At 39.9% G+C, this 20717-nt stretch overlaps 1 protein-coding gene across 3 annotated transcripts in view; it reads right to left on the reverse strand.

Annotated features, from left to right (window-relative positions):
- The window catches only part of Gtf2e1 (general transcription factor IIE subunit 1), a 33829-nt gene that overhangs the window by 6423 nt on the left and 6689 nt on the right, over window positions 1-20717 (reverse strand). For all 3 annotated transcript variants that reach the window (XM_060370364.1, XM_060370365.1, XM_060370366.1), the window contains exon 3: window positions 5819-6020. In XM_060370364.1, the coding sequence (XP_060226347.1) occupies window positions 5819-6020 (202 nt within the window). The remainder of the gene's footprint in view (window positions 1-5818; window positions 6021-20717) is intronic.

Below are 20717 nucleotides of genomic sequence, written 5' to 3' on the forward strand. Positions count from 1 at the left end.
TATGACCATGGGAAAAGCTAGAAAATTATTCTTCAGGGCCAGATCTCAACTTAGAAATAATATTCTCCTCCTGCAACTCACTGAACACAGCATATCCCTCTCCAGAAGCCAGGCTCCATCTATTCCTACAACTACACTGACTCTGTCTCCTCAGCAGGGATTCTATCTGTCCCCTGGTCTGGTTTGCTCTTTACCTCTACTGTTAGCGCACTACAGGCCTAATCAGTCCTCATCCTTCTCCGATCACTAGGCTTCCCCATTTCTATGAGCTAAGCTTCTCCCTGCTGCATCCTCCTTTCCCTGCTTTACCAGTTTCAATCTTGAACTATACCAATTTGTCTTTAATGTGCCTGTTTAGAGGTTTCACTCCATTAAGCAACCATGTTTCCTGAAGTACCTGCACACCCTAACCCTTTTGTGATTTTTTTTTTTTTTTTGTGCCCATGGGTACTCTATACCTCATGATTTTCCTTAACTTCTCTCACATTTCTCTAAATCGTTTCCCTGCATTTCGGTATCTTTTTGGAAACCATGCTCTCCTAAATCTAACCAACATTTTGTTAATCTTCTTCCCTCAGAAGCCACCAGGAACAATTGTCCTTGTTCTCTGCCTACTGCATCGCTCTTTCTTTCTTTCTGAGACCTCCTCACAGCTCCTTGGGTTTTCCACCACATGCTGAGATGAAGCTCCTCTGATGTGCCTGTGTTCAAGAATCTGACTGGCTGGCTGCAACACTGTTTTTCTGACATCCTCTAAAGGTAGACTGGGGCTTATCTCATCCCTCCTGGCCTGCTTCCAGTTATGATACTTTTGAAACCAAGCAACAAGCTCTTTTCAGTTACTTAATGCATGTTTTCAGCTATTGCCTCTGCATTCTTTTCATTATCCTACCTGTACCCAAGGACACTCCGTACATACCATTCTTGCCCACAGCCTTTCTTCTCTGGTCTTAATAACATCTTTTGCCTCCTAGCTCCTGCTCTGACTACATCCAAATATAGCCATTTGATCTTTACGTCTTGCTTTTTTTGATGTCTCATGATACAACTGCAAACACTTGATTCCTCTCTACCCTCTGGTTCCTTTCTGCATTCACACGATGTTACTTTTTGCATCAATTACTTGTCTTAATTCAGCCACATCTGTCCCTAGCCATTCTATCTCCCTGTGCAGCTGTCTTTACCATAACCTGACTACCTACCTCAGTGTAGCTTGGCTTTTTAAATTTTTCTCCCTTAGCATTCATGTTCCTTTCAGCCTCTTATCTTGGCCCACTTTTGTTTTTGTTTATACTACATGATGAGTTCTCCCTGCTCATCTCCCTTTGTTTCCCCAACTCCTTTCAATGCTTTGTCTATCCTCAGCCAATATCTTCACCCTGCTGTACTCAGCCTGCTTTTTATATCTGTCTGCCTCAAATGTGGCTTCCCGAGTTAGCTAATGCCAGTCAGAAGAGCAAAGAAAGGTAGAGTGCTCAGGAGTGGACCTGTCTTTACTATTATGAGGAGGAGGAGGTTATCGCTACATTATCAAGACTCTCTAAGACTATGTCTCTTTACAAACATAATCCTAACACACAGCCTCACAGGAGTAACTTTGAAGAAAGAAAGACAAGAAACATAGGGAAAAGTGACAATCAGAATGAGTAAAGAAGACCACTCTCAAAATCTTCTTTATGGTATTCTTTTAGAAAAATTCACGGTTATTTTATTTGGGGTATCAATTAAATGGCTCAGCAATGAGTTAAATTACTGAGTTAAACATGAGGCTGCCTGTAATGTAGATGATAATGTTTCACTACTAATCATGGCTCCTCTATTTTTGTTTATCACTTTTATTTAAATATTGATGTCTAGTTGCTCCAAAGAACTCTGGGAACTTTCCCAGCCAAAGCAAAATTTAGTTGGTCTGAGTACCAATCATATAACTTCATTCCCCTTACCTGATACTGGTTTAAAATAAACATATAAAGTAATTTTAGCCAGTAAGACACTGTGGGACAGATAGGATAGAGGGTGTTTTCCAGAATGTTTCTTTAGACATATTGTAAAATAAGACACAGGAAAGGTTTCCATCTTCTCTACATTTGGATATTTTCACCTGCAGGTAACATTCAAGACACAGAGGGCCCCCTTAGGGCAGTTTGCCTCATAGTCCTAAAAAGCAACTCAACACAAGAGAACAGAGATGGATGAAATCTAGACTCAGTATGCAGCTGAGCTGTGAAGTCACTAAGTCAGAGCCCCGAGTCATGCAAGACAAATTATCACAGGCAAAGAAACTCTAACTGACGCAGTGTTAGGAGGTAAGTCCAGTGTAAGTGATAAAGTTAAAAAATTCTCTGTACAACTGAAAGGAAATGCAATTAGCTCAGGACTTGCTTTTAAACAGTAAATACCAGAGGGAATGGGGGGTGGGGGGGAGGATAGAAGCTCCACTAGAAAAGAAAATCATGCTGAGTGAGGTAACCCAGACTCAAAAAGACAAACACGTTCTGTATTCACTTCTAAGCTGACGTCAACTGTCAGGTCTTTGATAAGCAGGCTCCAATCCACATAACCACAGAAGTTAGGTAGAGAGTAAAGGACTTGGAGGTGGGGGTATGCTCTTCTTAGGAAGGGGAAACAGAAGAGATAATTATGAATGGACAGGGAGTGGGGGTGGACTGCAATGGGAGAATCAAATGGGGAGGACCAGGAAAGAGGTAAGGAGGAAATGTAGGGAGGGACAGCTAAAACTAAAGCCATTCGAGGAACTGCATGGAAACCTAATACTGTAGAAGCTGCTGCTGCTTCTATTTTGCAGTTGTTTGTTTGTTTGGAGATAGGGTTCCTCTGTGTAGCCCTGGCTGTCCTGGACTCATTCTGTAGACCAGGCTAGCCTTGAACTCACGGAGATCCGCCTGCCTCTGCCGTCTGAATGCTGGAATTAAATGTGTGTGCCACCACTGCCTGACAGCTTCTTAAAACATATACATATAAGAAAGAAATCTAAATGGAGTGACTAAATAGCAGAGACAAAGCCCCAAGCAGACCTCTCTCACCACCAAATGAAGCCTCCAGTGCTGAGAATGGGTTACATCTATTTGAGCTATTGGTCAAAGGGATTCCATAGAACCCTCCCAAACAACCAGGCTATTACCAAGGCTATTGGTGCTCTCCACAGATGGAGGCCCTGTTGTTGGAGACACACTTAGATAACTCACTGAACATGGAGCAGTCGAGCTAGCGCTAACTTAGAACCTTGACCACCACTGAGCAGTGTTGATGGTACTGCAAGGCACTCTGAACACTGCCAGAGGAGAAGGGTCAACACCAGCCCAGGTACAAACACTGCAGTCTGCAAGGGCGACCTTCCTGCAGAACAGACCAGCGCAATGGTGGCACGAAAGCTGTGAAAATGACCAACCACTATCTGGTTACATTAAGGCTCACCCTGGAGACAGAACGCATGACTGACACTGCCCAGGGGCCAAGAATCTGAGACTGGTTAGACCACGGGAAACCACACACTGCTGTTCTGCTAAAAAACTATAGCACTAAAAATGATTCCTAACGACATGCTGTTATACTCATAGATCTGCTTAGTCACCATGAGAAAAGCTTCCTCCTGTAGTAGATGGAATGAACCAACACAGCGACCCACAACTAGATGAAGTGCAGAAAGCGAGAGATCTTAGAACACTCAGTCCTAAACGGGATGTCTCCATCAAATCCCTCCCCTCTGTGATCAGGAAAGTCTGTGAAAGAGGAGGCAGAAAAATTTTACGAGCCAATGTGGACGAAAACACAGTGTCATTCAGACACAACAGGATTAAGACACAAATAAAGTCACAGAGACTGTGGCAGCAGGCACTGGGCCTGCACAGTCCAAGCTAGATGAAATCCCAGTGCTGAGAAGGGAACAATGAACACATGCCCATCCCTAACCCGGAAACTATCTCTAGTGGATAATTACAAAGAAAATTAGTTTTCTACAGTGGAGCCTCACTGAGTACATAAAACCATACCTTAGGGCAGGCCTCATGCATGGCAGTAGATGGCCAACACAAATGAATTCAATGGTACTTTTGGAGGGGCCCCCATGATGCTTTCTCTGTCCACTCCTCTGCCTCACCCCGCTTACCTTACAGATGTTTTCTTTATGCATTATGGTTTCCAATTTATGGATTTTCTATGTATGTAAATATGTATGTCTCAGCATCTGAATGTGTTTCTTTGGCTTTTTTGTTTGTTTTGTCCTAGTCTGGTTTGGTTTTACTTTATCTATTATTATTGTTATTTAGATATCTGTATTTTCTAATGAGAGAAAAGAATGCATTTGGGTGGGAGGGGAAGTAGAAAGAATTTAAAAGGAGCTGGGGGAGGGGGAACAGGAATCAGAATAGATTGTATGAACAAAACTCTATTTTCAATAAAAAAAAATAGAAACAAAATGGAAGCAGGTTGATGAGCATGACTTCACTGTGGTATTGGAAAGAACGGACACAGGGCAGAACAAGAGGACACTTTGGGACACCAATTCTTACTTATGCTTTTCAAAAATAATACAGCTAACTTGTAGGGGCTGGAGAGATGGCTCAGAGGTTAAAGGCATTTGCTGTTCTTGCAAGAGAACCTGGGTTCACTTCCCAGCACGCACAAGGTGGCTCACAACCATCCATAATTTCAGTTCCAGGGGATCTGACACCTTCTTCAGGCCTCTGTGGGCACCAGCCAAACATGCAGTATATTTACATTCTTATAGGCAAAACACTAACACACATAAACTAAAAGTAAATAAATCTTAAAATACATAGTGACTTTTCAAAGTATGATAGAACTAAGCCTGATGAACAATTCAAACACTACAGCACACTGAGAAGAAAAAAAGGAACCATTCTTAGCAGTACTAACCTACAGGTAACATTATACTTCAGAAAGTTGCATTTAAAACTGAGTAAAACAAGAAGTTTGTGTTTAAAATGGTCCAGAAAAATTAAACAAAATGTGGTTATGTTCTCAGTCACACATGAATCCTTCCTTTTAATTTTTATGTATATATGTGAGAGTATATTTGTGGGTATAGATTATTGAATTAAAGAGAGAACCAAACCAGAAAAGAGGGAAGAGGTTTTAAGGAATGAGGGGTGTGTATCTGGGGAAGCTGACATGAAAGTGGAAAAGGGACAGGGGACTTCATGGGATGCAATGTTGCCAGTGGAGGCAGAGGCATGGGAGAGAAGCCAGGGAGAGGAACGAACAAAGACAAAGTATGTATGTGGAAGCCATAACAAACCTTACATGCTCATTTAAAAACTAACCAAAATCTATAGGAACATGCTGTATTCCTGAAAGAATTTTGGCCTTTAAAAGTTTACTAGGAGCCGGGCAGTGGTGGTGCACACCTTTAATCCCAGCACTCAGGAGGCAGAGGCAGGAGAGGCCAGCCTGGTCTACAGAGCAGGTTCCAGAATGGCCACAGAGAAACCCCATCTGGGTATGCGGGGAGTTGGCTAGGAAAATTCAAATATTCCGAAGAGGCACAACTAATTTAGAACTGGCTATCAATTGGCTGAGTGTTGCAGGCTCAAGCAGAGGAGAGGCTAAACTAACTATTTAAAGGTGAAAACTAACTATTTAAAGATCTTTGCGGAAGGCCCACATTCTACTGCATTCATAGTACAGGCAAATGAGTACAGGCACAAGTTAGGAAGACAAGTGTGCACAATTTGGAACTTCTGTGACATCAGAGTCTTTAGTCTACTCTAGCCCTCCAAAGTTAAAACCAGTGCAAGTTTTAAAAGGCTCTTGGGAAAGGCTCAAGTCTTCCACGTACCTCTGCTTCAGGGCTGGGATTTCCGTGGGTTCTGGTTCAAGTATTTCGTAGGCCAAGTTTACATCCTCTGTCTGTCGAAGCAATGCATAAATGGGCTCAATTTGTTCATTAAATCTTGCCAAAAGTGTGCGAGCGTCTTTTTTGGGCATCGCTGATTCATCTTCTTCTACCTCTGTATGGCAAAAGGTACAACGGAAAGTTCCTACAAAAAAGTCAGGTCTCAGTCAGAAGAGGGAACTCTTCCAGATAAGCCTAGTTTCAGTCCTCCACCGACGCTCTAGTAAAACGCCAAACATAAACAAGTCGGAAGAACTACAGAGTGGTTCTCTATGCACCCACTGTCAAGGTTCTACAATTTCCTGTCATATTTTCCACAGATCTGTCCATCTTTACATATGCCCATCATTTTTATGCATTTGAAAATTCATCCCTAATAGCAGTGTTTGAAAAAAAATCATATTTTATCATATTTATATTTACCTTATAGCAAATTATTTACAGCTTACTGCTCAATTTTTAGGCCTTTCCAAAAGCTTTCTTCATGCAGTACACATATGGATTATTATTTTAAAAAGGGCCAAAGAAATACCAAAACCTAAAAGCTTTTGGTGGTCCTACACATTGTCAAAAGGCTATTTCTTTCATGCTTCTTCTTCTTTTTAGAATTTATTTTTTAACTGCGTTTGTGTGTACCCACATACACAGACATGCAGATGCCTTCGAAGCCAGAAGACAGGAATGGATTCCTGAGGCTTAAGTTATAGGAGGCTGTGAGCTTCCTGACACAGGCGCCAGGAACAAGTTTCTGATTCTCTGCAAAGGCAGGGAGCGCTCTTAACCAGTGAGCCACCTCTATAAGGACTATCATTTCATATTTATAAACCATTTGTATTTGAAGAAATACAAATGTATTCAGTCAACCTCAAATTTAGAGTACAAGGAACTTATTTTTGTTTCCATACCCCTTTCATTCAACATAGAACTGCAGTGATTTCAAAGAAATGTCCCCAACTTTTCTTTCTTTTTTTTCCTTTGTAATTATAATTTAAGCACTGCTACTCACTGTATTTTTTTCTTTTAAAAGGACCAAATATTAATATCTAAGTCAATTTTGGGGGTGAGGGAAAAGAAACACTATCAGGAACTTCTCTCCATAACAAAACAATGTCCACATGTCCAAATTAAAGTCTGCTGAAACCAACACTAAAATCTTTTCATCACTACTGCCATTTTACTAAGCATGGCCTCCACTAGCCTACCACAGCTTCCACAGCATGCTTTTTGGTCTTTAGGTTCCCCCACCCCAGTCCCAGTCTCCTGTCCCACACCCTTGTTATTCCCTACCCTCCTGCTCTGAAGGCTATTTGATAGCGCAATCTAAACTTCTCATCTTCACATTCAAGGTGCTGCTCAATTTGGTCCCAAAACATTATAATCTAACCATAAACACCTGTGATTAACTACTTCTTTATTTATACAGTATTCCTTCTAAAATAATTCCTTGCACTTTTCGATCTATACAATTCTGGAAAGAGCTAGCAGAACCAAGGCTACCAAAAAATTGACGACTTGTCCAAAGTAATACAGCTAAGACAAGAAAACAATAGCAACTTTAACTATTGTACCTTGAGTGCTTGCAAAGTACTGGGTGACCTCAACCTCTGACATTTTTATTACTATATGCACTTAAAATATGTACAATATGCAAGTTCTAACAGCCTCAGCAATTTGGTCTAGGTTACATAACCCGCTGGGTGATGGGGAGGAATCAAGCCAGCTCAACTATTATGCTAAACTAGTGTCTTATTATTACCTTATGGTCTATATCACTATTATAAATGCATTTCTAATTTGGCCTTATTCCCAGGGATATGAATTCTTCCTTTTCTACAGAATTTACCTGAGGGATTAAAAAAGATAATTAAGTACTAGAGCAAGGTACACAGCAAGGACTATTACCTCTTCCCTTCTTTTCCCCAGCAACAGAATAAACAAAGTAGGCATTTTTATTTCATTGTGACACCAAATCCTCCAGACACGTTCCAAGGAGAATACATTTCCATGCCTCCCAGCCCCGTGGCGAAGAACACCCCGTGGTTTTGATCACCCATCACTCTTCCTGATTTTCTACATCTATCTCAGATAAGGGAGGGGGGCAGAGCCCCTTAAAGCCAGGAGGTTGTGGCCCATTATTCACAGATAGGCTGTGGGGTTTTGCTGCTTTTATTGTTTGTTTTTGTTAGAAAGAACCTCACATCAAAAGTCACCATCAGAGAAGTGAGTCAGAACCAAGTTACGCAGAATCCTGCCTGAGAAGCAATAGCATGAACTCTGTGGAACCAAAAGTTTCCAGGGAACCTAAGTTACCGCTGAGTCTTTACCAATCAGTCTTTTGCTCTTCTAGCCATATGTTAAGATTTATGAAAATACCCAATCAGAAAATTACCCCTTTCCCTTAAATTTTTGAATGAGATTTGTTTTATATGTGTGTCTACAGTCACATGTGAGCACATGCACACACACCATAGTGTGAGTGTGTAGAGAAGACAGTTCTCTCTCCCCACCCTGAGTGTAGGTACCACAGGGCAAGCACAGGCTCTCAGGCAAGAGGCAGTAGATAAAGATCCAATGGGCCAGCCAGCACACACAGAAGCCCAAAAGCCCAGGTCCTCCATGTCTCTCAAGCACCATGTTACTGAGACAACGGAACATACCTCCTGACATATAGTTCCTCTTTCTCTAGAAACATGCATAAATCTAACTTTGCTTGCCATGCACACCTGACTCATGAACACCACAATGATTCTGGAGTAATCAGGCCTGGGAAGATAGCTGAGACAGTATACAAAGTGCTTACACTCCAAGCACGAGGACCGGAGATTGATCCCATAACCCAGGTTTACAAAGAAAATGCATGGCATGTAGCATGTACTATTAATTTCAGTACTGCGGAGATAGGCAGATCCCTGAGGCACAATGACCAGCCTGCCTAACCCACCAGGCAAGTCCTATGCCAGGGAGACACGAGGACTTTAAAATAGCATCTAAGGAAGCAACACTAGAGAGTGCATGCTTCTGCATACAAACCAACATGTACACAGAAAAATACAGAACAATCAACTGGACAAAGACACCATTTACCAGTGTTAAAAAAATGAGTAATTTTCTTTTTTCTTTTTTGATAAACAACATCATGTTGCTTTAGATATCTGAATGTATGTTATTCACTGGCCACTAACACAGATATAGTAGAAGCCCACTTCTTACAACTATTGAGAGCGCAAGAGGGGTGTTCAGACTAAAAAGTTAGACACAGAGTACAAAACACACAGAGGGTAACTAATGGCCCAAGAAGACCGCAGTATCCAGAGAGAGTCAAGACATCAAGTAGAACAGACAAGGTACAAGCTCAAGGCAAGAAAAATCCTTAAAATAAGATACGGTGTACACAGAGGGCAGCCTGGTGCCTCAAGGAAATAACAGAGGGCCGTTTTGCAGAACCAACCAGAACTGAACAGCAGAAGTAACAGAAGACAAGTGAGAGCTTCAGAGAGGTTTTCAATGGTACATTACCTTTGATTATTCTCAACACTGTTCCAAGCTGCCTGTCTCTTCTCTCCATCCAAATAGAATGTACATAATGTATGGAAAGAGTTAAAGAGCAAGCCATGCAGAGTAAGGTTAAACATAGCTGTCACAACACACTGAACTAAAACTCTCCACACCAGGAATGTGGTCATCTACAGAGACTATCAAAGAGAACTACAAATATATTAAGAAGTCACCTAGTTTCGTAGTTTACAAAACTTTGTTTTTAAAGGAAAGCATCCCACTCCGCACATATTAACAAAAGCAAGTGGCTCTGGTAGAAGCCAGCAGTCCGACAGCTAACTCCCTACCACAGCCCTGCCCTTTCCTGAAGTCACTATACCACAAAGGCTCTCCACAGGCAACGAGGCCTAAAACCTCAACACTGGCCCACTGACCCCAACAGCCAGTCGTCTTCCCTGTCCTTGACAACATCACTACCCAATATGTAATTTTTACTATTTACTTAGTTTTTAGCTTCTCTTTAAAATTGTCATATCTAAATTTACAAAGAACTGTCCTCTCAAATACCCCACTTCTTTTTTTTTTTTTTTTGAAGGCAACATATACTCAGAGTCAAGTAGATAAATCAATGTGCTTGCTAATGTAGCTCCTGTAATTTAAAAAAAAAAATGTGTTACTTCTGGGGGAAAAAGCATGCCTGCAAAGCATGTGTACAAGCTGTTCATATTAACATTTCATAAAGAGAACCAAGGGTACCAGTTCATTAACTTGAATAAATTGATTTTCAAGGAAAAAAAAAGTACGTAGAGAGTGATATATAGAGAAAAATAAGAAACCTGAATAATAGCTAGCCTCATCCAGAGTTTGTAATCGTTATTTAACGAATGGCATAAAACTATAAGTTTGAGAAGAGTGCTTTTTATAGTTCAGTAGAGAACTATGAAGGGTTTCAAAGTTTATCCACCTTGCAAGCTAACAAACTATTCTATAATGTCATGGATGCTGATTTGAAGCCTTCAAAGGCAGAGACATTGTTTCTCTTTGGAGTTAAACTGCCCAGTATAATAATAAAAACAAACAAAAAACATAGCACCTCTATGATTATTTAATATCCAATATTGTAAAGATAAACTTTAGCCGGATGAGGTAGCACATGCCTATGATCCCAGCACTCAGGAGGCAGAGGCAGCTGGATCTCTCTGAGCTCGAGGCCAGCATGGTCTACAAAGCGAGTCCAGGACAGCCAAGGATACACAGAGAAACCTTGTCTTGAAAAAAAAAAGATAATCTTCCAGAACACAAAATGTACATGCTTACGCCTATTATAAAAACTACAGTTCTTTGAAGTTGAAGAATTTTGTTTGTTTATTTGCTTGAAATAGGGTCTCATGCAACCCAGGCTGGTCTCTAAGTCAGTCTGTAAGACAAGGCTGGTACTGAACCCCTGACCTGCCTGCCTCCAATTCTTAAGAGCTGACTAGCCAATATTTTCATCAATTATAATTACTTAAGTCAGTTCCTTGAGCCCCAGTTCCTTCAGAGTTATAAAAGGACCAGGTGAAATTGTACACATAGCTGGTTTGTTACAGGAAAAAAAAACCCAAAGTTAAAAGGAACCTAGATCTTTTATAAAGAGTATAAACATGCCTACCCCTTGTTCCAGAGGGTCACTCAACACTGAGTATTCAATAAGTATGCTCTAGGAAAATATTTTTATTATACTAAGTAAGCAAACCTGCTTTTTGCTCTAGGAGCAATGATCTCTTATTACCTAAGGATGCTTGCTATATAAACATCCTTGAAAAAAATATACAAAGATTTTTAAAAGACCAGTCAATACCTTTACTTACAAGACAGGATTAACATGAGAGTCCTAGGGATAATTATCCACAGTGATTAACCATATTTGGCAAACATTTCCACAGAAAAAAAATCTAGCCTGATATCTGACTCCTGTATTCATCACAGAAGCACAAGCTGTAAACAAGGAGTAGCCTGTCAAATGCCAAATGTAGAAATGTGGCATTTTATGGAAAATGACTTCAAACTATTTTATGAACTTTACTATGTACTATGAAAACGCAAATCAGCTTTCCCAAAATTAGAGACAGGGACCATGGGAATTCAGCACATAAACACTAAGTGTTTTAGAGTCCAAAGAAGACCTGTGATGTCTAGCTGAGGCCATCAGAAGGCTTATGGAAAAGCTGTTCTTTTCTGAGCTAGGACATAGAATATGAGTTTATCCCTGAGATCAAGGAAATATAGGGAAGGATGCAGATGTTCCAGATCATCATAAGTGGGTAATAAATTGCGTATTAGTGTGGGAGGAAGACAGTTATCAAAGAGAATGGCAACACCTGGAATTTACAAGGCAAACTGGACGATCCCAAGAGCACTTTAAACATTAAGCTTCACTCTGACATTATCTTAGTAACGAGAGGATCACTGAAAGGTTTGAGAAAGAACATAAGCCATCAAAACTAACATTTTAAAATGTTGATCTGATCTAGTAGCAGTAATACCCAAGCCCTACCCAAAAACACTGATCCAGTAAGTCTGGAGTACGGAACAAGAGCGTGAATTTTCAAAGTTCCACAAGGAATTCTGACATACACTGTTGGTGGAAAACTGCTATTAAATGATGAATGACAACTATTCATGTGACTAAACCACTCTGTACTAATCTGTACTAAAAAGACTGTCAAGTACAAGAGAAAAAATTGGGATTGCAACCCAGTATCCCATCCCACCTTTCACACATATAAGGCCAAGGCAAAAATACTGAAAAAATAAATAAATAAAACAAAAACAAACATGTTAGAGAAAACACGCAAGCCAGATATTACAATATGGGAGTAGAAAAAAATAAGCTTCACAAATCCTGTGGGCAAAGTCAGAAAAATGATGGATTGACAAGGAAAATGAGCTATCACTTCTCACAGACTACTAAAGAAGAAAGCTATTTTATAAATATTCCCATGTGTTCATTAAAGGCAAATCTATATAGTAATAATGTCCAAGTCTGACATATATGGGAATTAAGGCTTGGAGATACGAAGTTTACTGGATTACATCTTGAAAACAAAAACTAGTAAACCTAGATTCAAAACACAAATCTGTTTGATTCAGAAGACTAAACTCATTGTACCATCTTAAATTATGAATCCCTTCTCCAACTTATTATGTCTAACAGCTCTAATCCAACAAATTTTTCCCATGTAGATACTAAGTCCTCTCTTCTTAAGGAGGAATAGAAAAAGGAAAAAAAAATGGTATCAAAGGATTTAACAAGCATTAAGTGCCTGTCACATGGCTGGAATTTACTTAGCTGACCGTTAGCCTATTACGTTTGCTAGAAGGATCAAAGTAAGTCCAGTTGCAAATAGACATTTGAAGTAGGGAGAAAAAGATACTTTTACCAACAGGCATTTCAGAACGATTTCAAGGCCATCTATTTGATAGTACAGCAATGCCCTAGCTCTGTAATAAAGGCATGTCACACTTCAAAGGGAGTGGGAAAGGAAAGGAAGGGAAGAGAGACTTCTATACCATTTTTACTTTCCAAATATAAGAATAGCACAAAACTGAATTCAGAGTGGAAAAGGAGGGAGATAGAACAAAGGGGTAAAAGAAAAACAAAAAGGTCAACAAAAGTCAAAAACCAGGAGAAAATTTAAGTGCTGAGTATTATGCTCAGCAGTGTAGAAGGAATATCTTGTGTCTGTATGGAAGCATTCACCTGTCAATAAAAAGCTAAAAGGCTGATGCTGAGGTAGGAAATAGGAGGTGAGATAAAGCCAGGCACAAGATTCATCTGGCAAGATATGAGGAGGATGGACTCATGGTGCCTGAGCTCAGGTAACCAGCCATGTGGCAGAATGCACATTAGTATAATGGGTTATTTTAAGCTGTGAGCTAGTCAGAGAAGAACCTAGCTATATGGCCTAGGTATTTGTAAATAATTATCTTGAGTCTCATGAGTCATTATTCCAGGAGGTTGGGGCCGGGAGGAAAAACTTTCCTACTACAAGATAGGTCTGCACCTCGCCTGACTCTCACGTGTTACCCATTTTAACTAATACTACCTACCCATTGAGTATTCAGCCAAGATAACATTAAGCACAAACAAAACCAAAGTGAAATCACCACCCTGCCTTTGACAGTAAAGTGTTTGGGACATTCATAATTAAGAAAAGGGGCAGAGATATCAAACGATGATACTTATGGGTAGAAGACAGTACGAGTCAAATCTCCAGAAAACTGATCATTGAAGATGACATTCTTCTCTCTTCCTCCAACTATAGATTATCAAAGGGCTATCTGCCCCAGCCCATGACTCGCTGTGAAAGATCTATCAAAAGTGTCCATCAGACTGGGATAGCATTTAGCCATTTTCCCCGTCACATGTTACATTTTTTAAAAAATTACATTTTTTTAAAAAAGATTAAATTTAAAATCAAAATAGGTCCCACTGCTTTGATAGAGTGCAGCACTGCGGTGAGTCACTGCGCAGCCCACATCCTCACGCCCAGACAGGGAGACAAGAAGATCACATGACTACTGCACAGAAGCCGTAATGAGAAGCAGTGGGTCTGATGTCCCATGGCTCTTCCATATTATGCTTTCCTAAATCCAGCCAATCCTATTTTGAGCTATTTCCCTGGCACTCATACTCTACTGGCAGGCAGTCAAAATTAAATAAGTAAATAACATCAAGTATGGAAAAGTATTATGAAAAAAAGGAGATGAGAAAAGGAAGATAAAAAGGAAAGGGGGTATTGTTTCTTTTTTTTTTTTTACAAGACATGCAAGGGAGTCATCTCTGATACACTGACAAATGAATGGACACTTCAAGGAAGTAAAAAAAGGAGGAAGCCCCATAGGTATTTGGACAGTAAGGATGGCTCTTGCAAAAAGGCAAGGAAAGGCATCCCCACTGCTCACAAGATACAAATAAGATGGCTGCTGTGAATATGGGATGGGGTAGAAAGAGTCCCAACTGAAAGACCATATAAGCTCTGTGCAGTACTGAATTTTCTGAGTATAGAAGTTTGAGAGCATTCTGAAGGGAAAATCGCCATGCCTGATGAACTCTTAAAGAGTCACTAGCTACTGCCTACTCCTAAGCATTTATCATCATTTTGTTACAAGCTTTCAATTTAAGAGTTCATTTAGGGAGGGAGATACATATATCAAAAAATTAAGTTAAATAAAATCACCTTTTATTCTGTCTAGTTTTCAAACTACTTACCTAATGCAAATGGCTTAAGTTTAATTGGATATGGGAAAACAGATGAAAAAATAATTATTATCTAACACATGACAGCAACAGTTATATATTTCATAATTATTTTACCTATCATAAAAATAAATTAATCCATCCCTTAACAATTCATTGTATAGCACTGCAAAAATAAACATGCATATAAAAGGCCAAAATAAGATAGGTTCAGGATTTTTTTGAAACTGACAAGATCTTAAATGTACTGATATACAAAATACAATCCTTACCACCAAACTGAATTTATCAATGAGGCTAGCTTTTGTCCTCCCTCAAATGGACATTTAGCTAGTTTAAACATTATCCCTAGGTTCTGGAACTTATTATAAGAGGGGGGAATGTAGCATGCCTAGAGAAGGAATAAAAAAAAAAAAAAGACAAGAACTACAGTACTTACATGACTACTGAAGCTTGCAATACATTTTCTAAATTAGGTTTCAATCAAATTCATCTCAAAATGCAGTAGGCAGGCAGAAAGTCTGAAGTTTTGACATATTTGAAAGACAATAATCAACTGGATGTTATTCCAGAATCAAAACCAAAAAGCAACTATTCACATGTAAGTTAGTTCTTATGTCAGCATCAACATACAAAAATAAATTCTAAAAATAGAGCTCTCAAACTGTCAAGATTAGAAGCCAGGTGTGGTTACGCATGACTTAAGTCTCAGCTCTCAAGAGGCAGAGGCAGAGGCAGAGGCAGAGGCAGAGGCAGAGGCAGAGGCAGAGGCAGAGGCAGGGCTGGTCTACATAGCAAGTTCTAGGCCAGCCAAGGCTATATAGTGAGACCCTGTCTCAAAACAAACAAACAAAAAAAACAACAAAAGATCAAAAGCAGTGGAGGTCAGGGCTGGGGCAATGGTTCAGAGCTGAAGAGCAGACGCTGCTTTTGCAGAATCTGAGTTCAGTCGCCAGCTTCCACAGTACTCAGGTTCCACAGGTTCCACTCAGAACCCCTGAAACTCCAACTTTGGGCTTCCTCAGGTGCACATACCACTCCCCACCACTACCACACAGACACATATACACACGATTCCAGAGAAAATAAAGCATTTAAAGGTAGCAGAAATTTAAAATGAAAACATCTAAAGGTTTGGGGGATACTGCTGTTTACTATACCCTCCCAACTTGTGTGTGCTCTTGTGCATGCGGTTTATGTACACGTGTGCATGTGTACATGCAGGCACACACCCATGTGCTAAGCCCCCACTTACACTGGCGGGAGAACAGGCCACTGGACGGCCTTCTCTGTCACTGCCTTAGTCCCCTGAGGCACTCTCAGTGAACCTAAAGTTTGCTGTTTTGACAAGGCCGGCTGGCCCTCGAGTTCCCTCGACCTGCCTTAACTTCGCCCTGTAATACTGGTTATGGTTACAGCCATGCACGACCTGCCCCAGCTTTTACGTGGGTACCTGGGATTGGAACACAAGTCCTCACACTTGAGCAGCAAATGCTCTGGCCCATTCCTCTCATTCTTCCAGTCTGTAGCTTTTTGACAAATTTTTCTAATTAATGCTTCTTGGACACCATTTCTAAGACTGAGGACTCAGCGAGTGAGCAAACAATCCTAGATTTCTTCTTCAGTTACAGTTGGCTATCTTTGTGCTTTCAGCATGTCAGGGATGGCAAACACTGCTTACCAGACATCTATCTCCTGCTTCAAGCGGTAAGAGACAGAGACGGGAAAGTGCCCTGTCCTACCAGGGCAAACAATAAGACAGAAAGTTTCACAAATGCTGGACCCTAACAATTTAGATGCCAAGTTTACCTGAACATTCTAAATTAATAAATTACTCCTAACTCATCAACAAAGGAGGCCCATCTGCATTGCTGGTTTTGGAGAGACTCACTCTTTAGCCTAGGATGGCCTGGAACTTAATAGTGTAGGCTACCTTTGAACTTGCAGCAATCATCCTGTCTTGGCCTTCTCAGCGCTGGGGTTACAGATGTGAACCACCATGTTCAGTTACTGTTGGCTATTTTGAGTTATTTAACTAAAGATTTTACTTAGCTAGGAAATATTTCTTTGTGCTAATCCTAAAATCAACTGTATCTTTTCCAGGAAACCACAGAAAAGAAGCTAACTCCCCATGAAGGCTACCACAAACCACCCTGATATTCTGTGTAGAGCATTCTAGAAATCTTTACATCCCTAGACTTACGACATTACCTTGTAGATGTTCCAAATCCAACAGTACAACAAAGGCATGTGTGTGTCACCCATACATTCAGCATCTGATGAGTTAGCTACATCATCTCTAAATGTTGATGTTAAGATCTTATTAAATGGTCTTATTCCTTTAAGAATGTCTAATGAGGGGCTGGAATCTGGCTCAGAGGTTAAGAACACTGGCTGCTCTTCCAGAAGTCCTGAGTTCAATTCCCAGCAACCACATGTGGCTCATAACCATCTATAGTGAGATCTGGTGCACAGGCACACATGAAGGCAGAATGCTGTAAAAGAATAAATAAATAAGTTTTTTTAAAAAGGGAATGTCTAATTTCCCCCATCTCAAAGTTTATTTAAAATGGGTATCCATGCTCTTCAGGCAATCAGTAATAAAGCTTCCAACATATTTCTAATTCCAACATTTGAGAATTTTATTCCACTTACAATAAAACCACAGTGCCACGTGCATATTTATAGAAGCTACAAAACTGCATTCTTTTGGCAATAATCTTACTGAGAAGAATTTAAGCAAGAATGAAATGTAAAATAAATTTTTATTCACTGGTTCAATTGTTGTCTTGGAGGCTCCTAGCCTCCACCAGGTAACCTAGGCATAGTCCTAGAAACCTCTAGCCTCTGAACACTCTAACGTAGGCCTAGAATGTTTTCAGCCTCTGACACAGCTGAATAAACTCTTTCTAGCTCTTACCAAGTTCTTAACTGGCTAGTTCAACTCAGCTATTCTGGCTCAAACTCCTCCCCTGGCTTACTTAGTCAATCTGGCTTTTCTCTGGGCCCCCGAATTGCTCTGCTTGGCCTCAAACTAACTCCAGCAATCTGCTCTAATCTTCTGGCTCATTCTTATTCTCTGGCTTGTTCTATCTTCACCTATGTCTACTTTGTTCTCTCATGAAACCTCTCTCTGAAAAACTCTCCTGGCAAAACTGCCTTTTCTCTCACTCACTGTGTTGCTCTCTTATGTAGCTTCCCTTTCCTCTCTGTTCTCCTGAGAGTTGGGCATATCCTACTCTGTCAAATTTTTCTCTGATTCATCACTTTTTGCCACTGAATTAAACACCATTTTCAACATGGGTGCTTCATTCTACAAACTAACTTTACTTTCATGCTTTAGGATTAAAGGCCTATACCACCACTCCTGAACCTAAGCTTTTCTTTACCTGAAACCTGCTCTCTACCAGGCTGGCTTTGAACTCAGATCTGCTTGCTTCTGTCTCCTAGATTAAAGATGTGTTTGTATGCCAGCTAGATCACACAGAATATGGTTGCCAGAACAACCATATTCTGAATTAAAACTCCTCTACAATAAAATGCAACATATACAAAGGAAAGCATCTTATTTACAACAGAGGGGACAAAAACAAAGACCCTGTGCTATGGCAGGGAAAACCAAACATATTAACTATATTCTGAATGGTACATTAAGGAGGCAAGATACCAAAAGTATTCTAGGCAACACTTATAAATACAGGTAATGCACTAAAAGACCAGTGATTTTGTTAGCAATCTCTTTCCCTTGAAATTTTTTGAAAATTACAGATACATATTTTAAAATTAAAATGGAAAACAAAAAGCTATTTCCATTCCATCTAACCCTAACATAAAAAGAGAATAACACGCATTGCTAAACTTAACTCAGAAGTGCCATTAACTGCATCACATGTGGCTGAGAGTGTTAGGATGGAAATACTAAGTCTATTTGCATTGTTAGAAAGCCTGCTAAATCTGAAACATGCACTTAGGAACAAGAAGATGTTATTCTACTCATCTGAGGGATTTCATGTCATGTCTGTTTTAATTATATAACCTCCCCATATTTCTGGAACCAAAACAGCTATTTCTGTCTGATTTAACTTCTGAAACCCAGAACTGGTGGGCAAAGACTACCACGGCTTGTCCAACCTGCAGCCCACTAGCCATATGCTGACTATGAATGCTGTCCAATACAAAATCATAAATTCACTTAAAGCATCTTCAGAGAGGTTTTTGCATTTTTTTAATTTTGCAACTACACTGCACAGTTCTCAAATATGAACTGTGTGGAAGACCAGTTGTGTTGTTTATTAAACGTTGGCCAAACTGAAAGCTACTCCAAATGATATTAAAAAAAATCTACATATACTAAACATCGACAGTTGGACCAGGTCTCAAAAGCAAAGCATAAATGGCAAAAACGGAGAAAATGTACAGACCTGTAGGAAAAGCAGAGGGGAAGAGAAAAACTGTACTGGAAATCACTGGCCTATACATGAATTAACAGTAAAAGAATCATTACACTCATTGAGTCCAGGATTTCCCATGCTCCTGGGAGTTCATCTGGGAGTTACTTCCTTTTGTTCTCCGGCAAAGAGCTGCCCATACATTTTGAGTTAAGAACATTTTTATCAAAAGTAGCAAAGTATGGAAGGCTACAAATCCTATTACTGAATGTTCCCAGATAGCTAAAAATAAACTACAGTTCAACCTAAGAAGTGCTAAAGAAAAAAACAGAAATGGAAATTCATCATGTCCATCACTTAACTGGTTAATATATGCCTAATGTCTAAAATATCAGTTCTCAACCTGTGGGTCATAGCATATCAGATATCCTGCATATCAGTATTTACGTTATGATTCATAACAGCGAAAATTAGTTATAAAATAGCAATGAAATTAATTTTATGGTTGGGGTCACCACAACATGAGGAACTGTATTAAAGGGTCACAGCATTAGGAAGACTGAGAACCACTGACCTAGAACATAGAGGCAAGAAGGACCAGGAATTCAAGGTCATTCTCAGCTATACAGCAAGTTCAAAGCCAGTCTGGGCTACCTGAGTCCCTTTCTCAAAAAACAGCCAAACAAATAAAAAGAAGCCCTTCAGATATCTCTATCATTAGACCAGAGACATCATTAATCTCCAGTATCAAATGAAAATAGTATAAATTTGAGGTGTGCAGAGGACTGAGGTTAGAATGAAATCTACTGTGTACAAATTTCAACTGCATAAATATTATCAGAGTTAGGACCCTGCACCCCGCTACATTGATGTTTATTTCCCATTTTCTCCATAGTGAAGGTAGGAGAGATTAAAAACTAAGCAAAACAGGAAGGAAACAAAGGGAGGGCCCACAAGAATTTCTAAAGAAGATGTACAGATAAAGAAAGATAAAGGTGTTAGTCCTTTAAGAATTATTTGTGAATTAACACTGAGGCCTAATATCTACCTTAGCACATTTTGTCCTTAGGTAAAGGCCACATTATCAGATAGCAAGTACATTCAAGAACAAGAATCCTTAATTGATGATTACAGATTTCCTGTTATGCTAAGTCAGGTTGCACTGTAAGCAAAAAGCCACCAACTGAGCTTTGAGTACAAGCTTCTGGGTGACATGAATGGTTAAGTGGCTTTTCTTGCTTTCCACAACCCCTCTTCCACATTCATGCTGAATATCAACCTCATACTGAAAATAGAGACCAGCTACAATACACTCGCTTCTGCTTAGTTTTCTTTCAGGAAGAAAAAAAATCTTTCCATGCCTTTACCCTATCTCAACTCACTGATTCTAGGAACTGTAGCTCTCCTCGCAAATCAAAACAACTTTTCCAAAGGCTATCTGTTGATTACAACTAGTTTACTTCATATTAACCAGGAGTAAAATTCAAAGAGTAGCATGGATCTCAGTGATGACTTAGAAAGTTTCAGAAAATTAAAAAGGACTTAAATGATGAATAAACGTAGAAGCAGATTACTCCAGATTATCTCTCTGAGAAATGTCTCCCATAGGCCCAAGTGTCTGAGAACTTGGGGAGGGTAACCTGTAAAAGCTGGAAGTTTGCCAGAAGTAGGTCACTGTGGCCAGACTTTGAGTGTTTGTAACCTCAGCCCCCTGTTG

This window comes from Meriones unguiculatus, chromosome 17 (genome assembly GCF_030254825.1).
Source record: "Meriones unguiculatus strain TT.TT164.6M chromosome 17, Bangor_MerUng_6.1, whole genome shotgun sequence".
NCBI classification, from domain to species: domain Eukaryota; kingdom Metazoa; phylum Chordata; class Mammalia; order Rodentia; family Muridae; genus Meriones; species Meriones unguiculatus.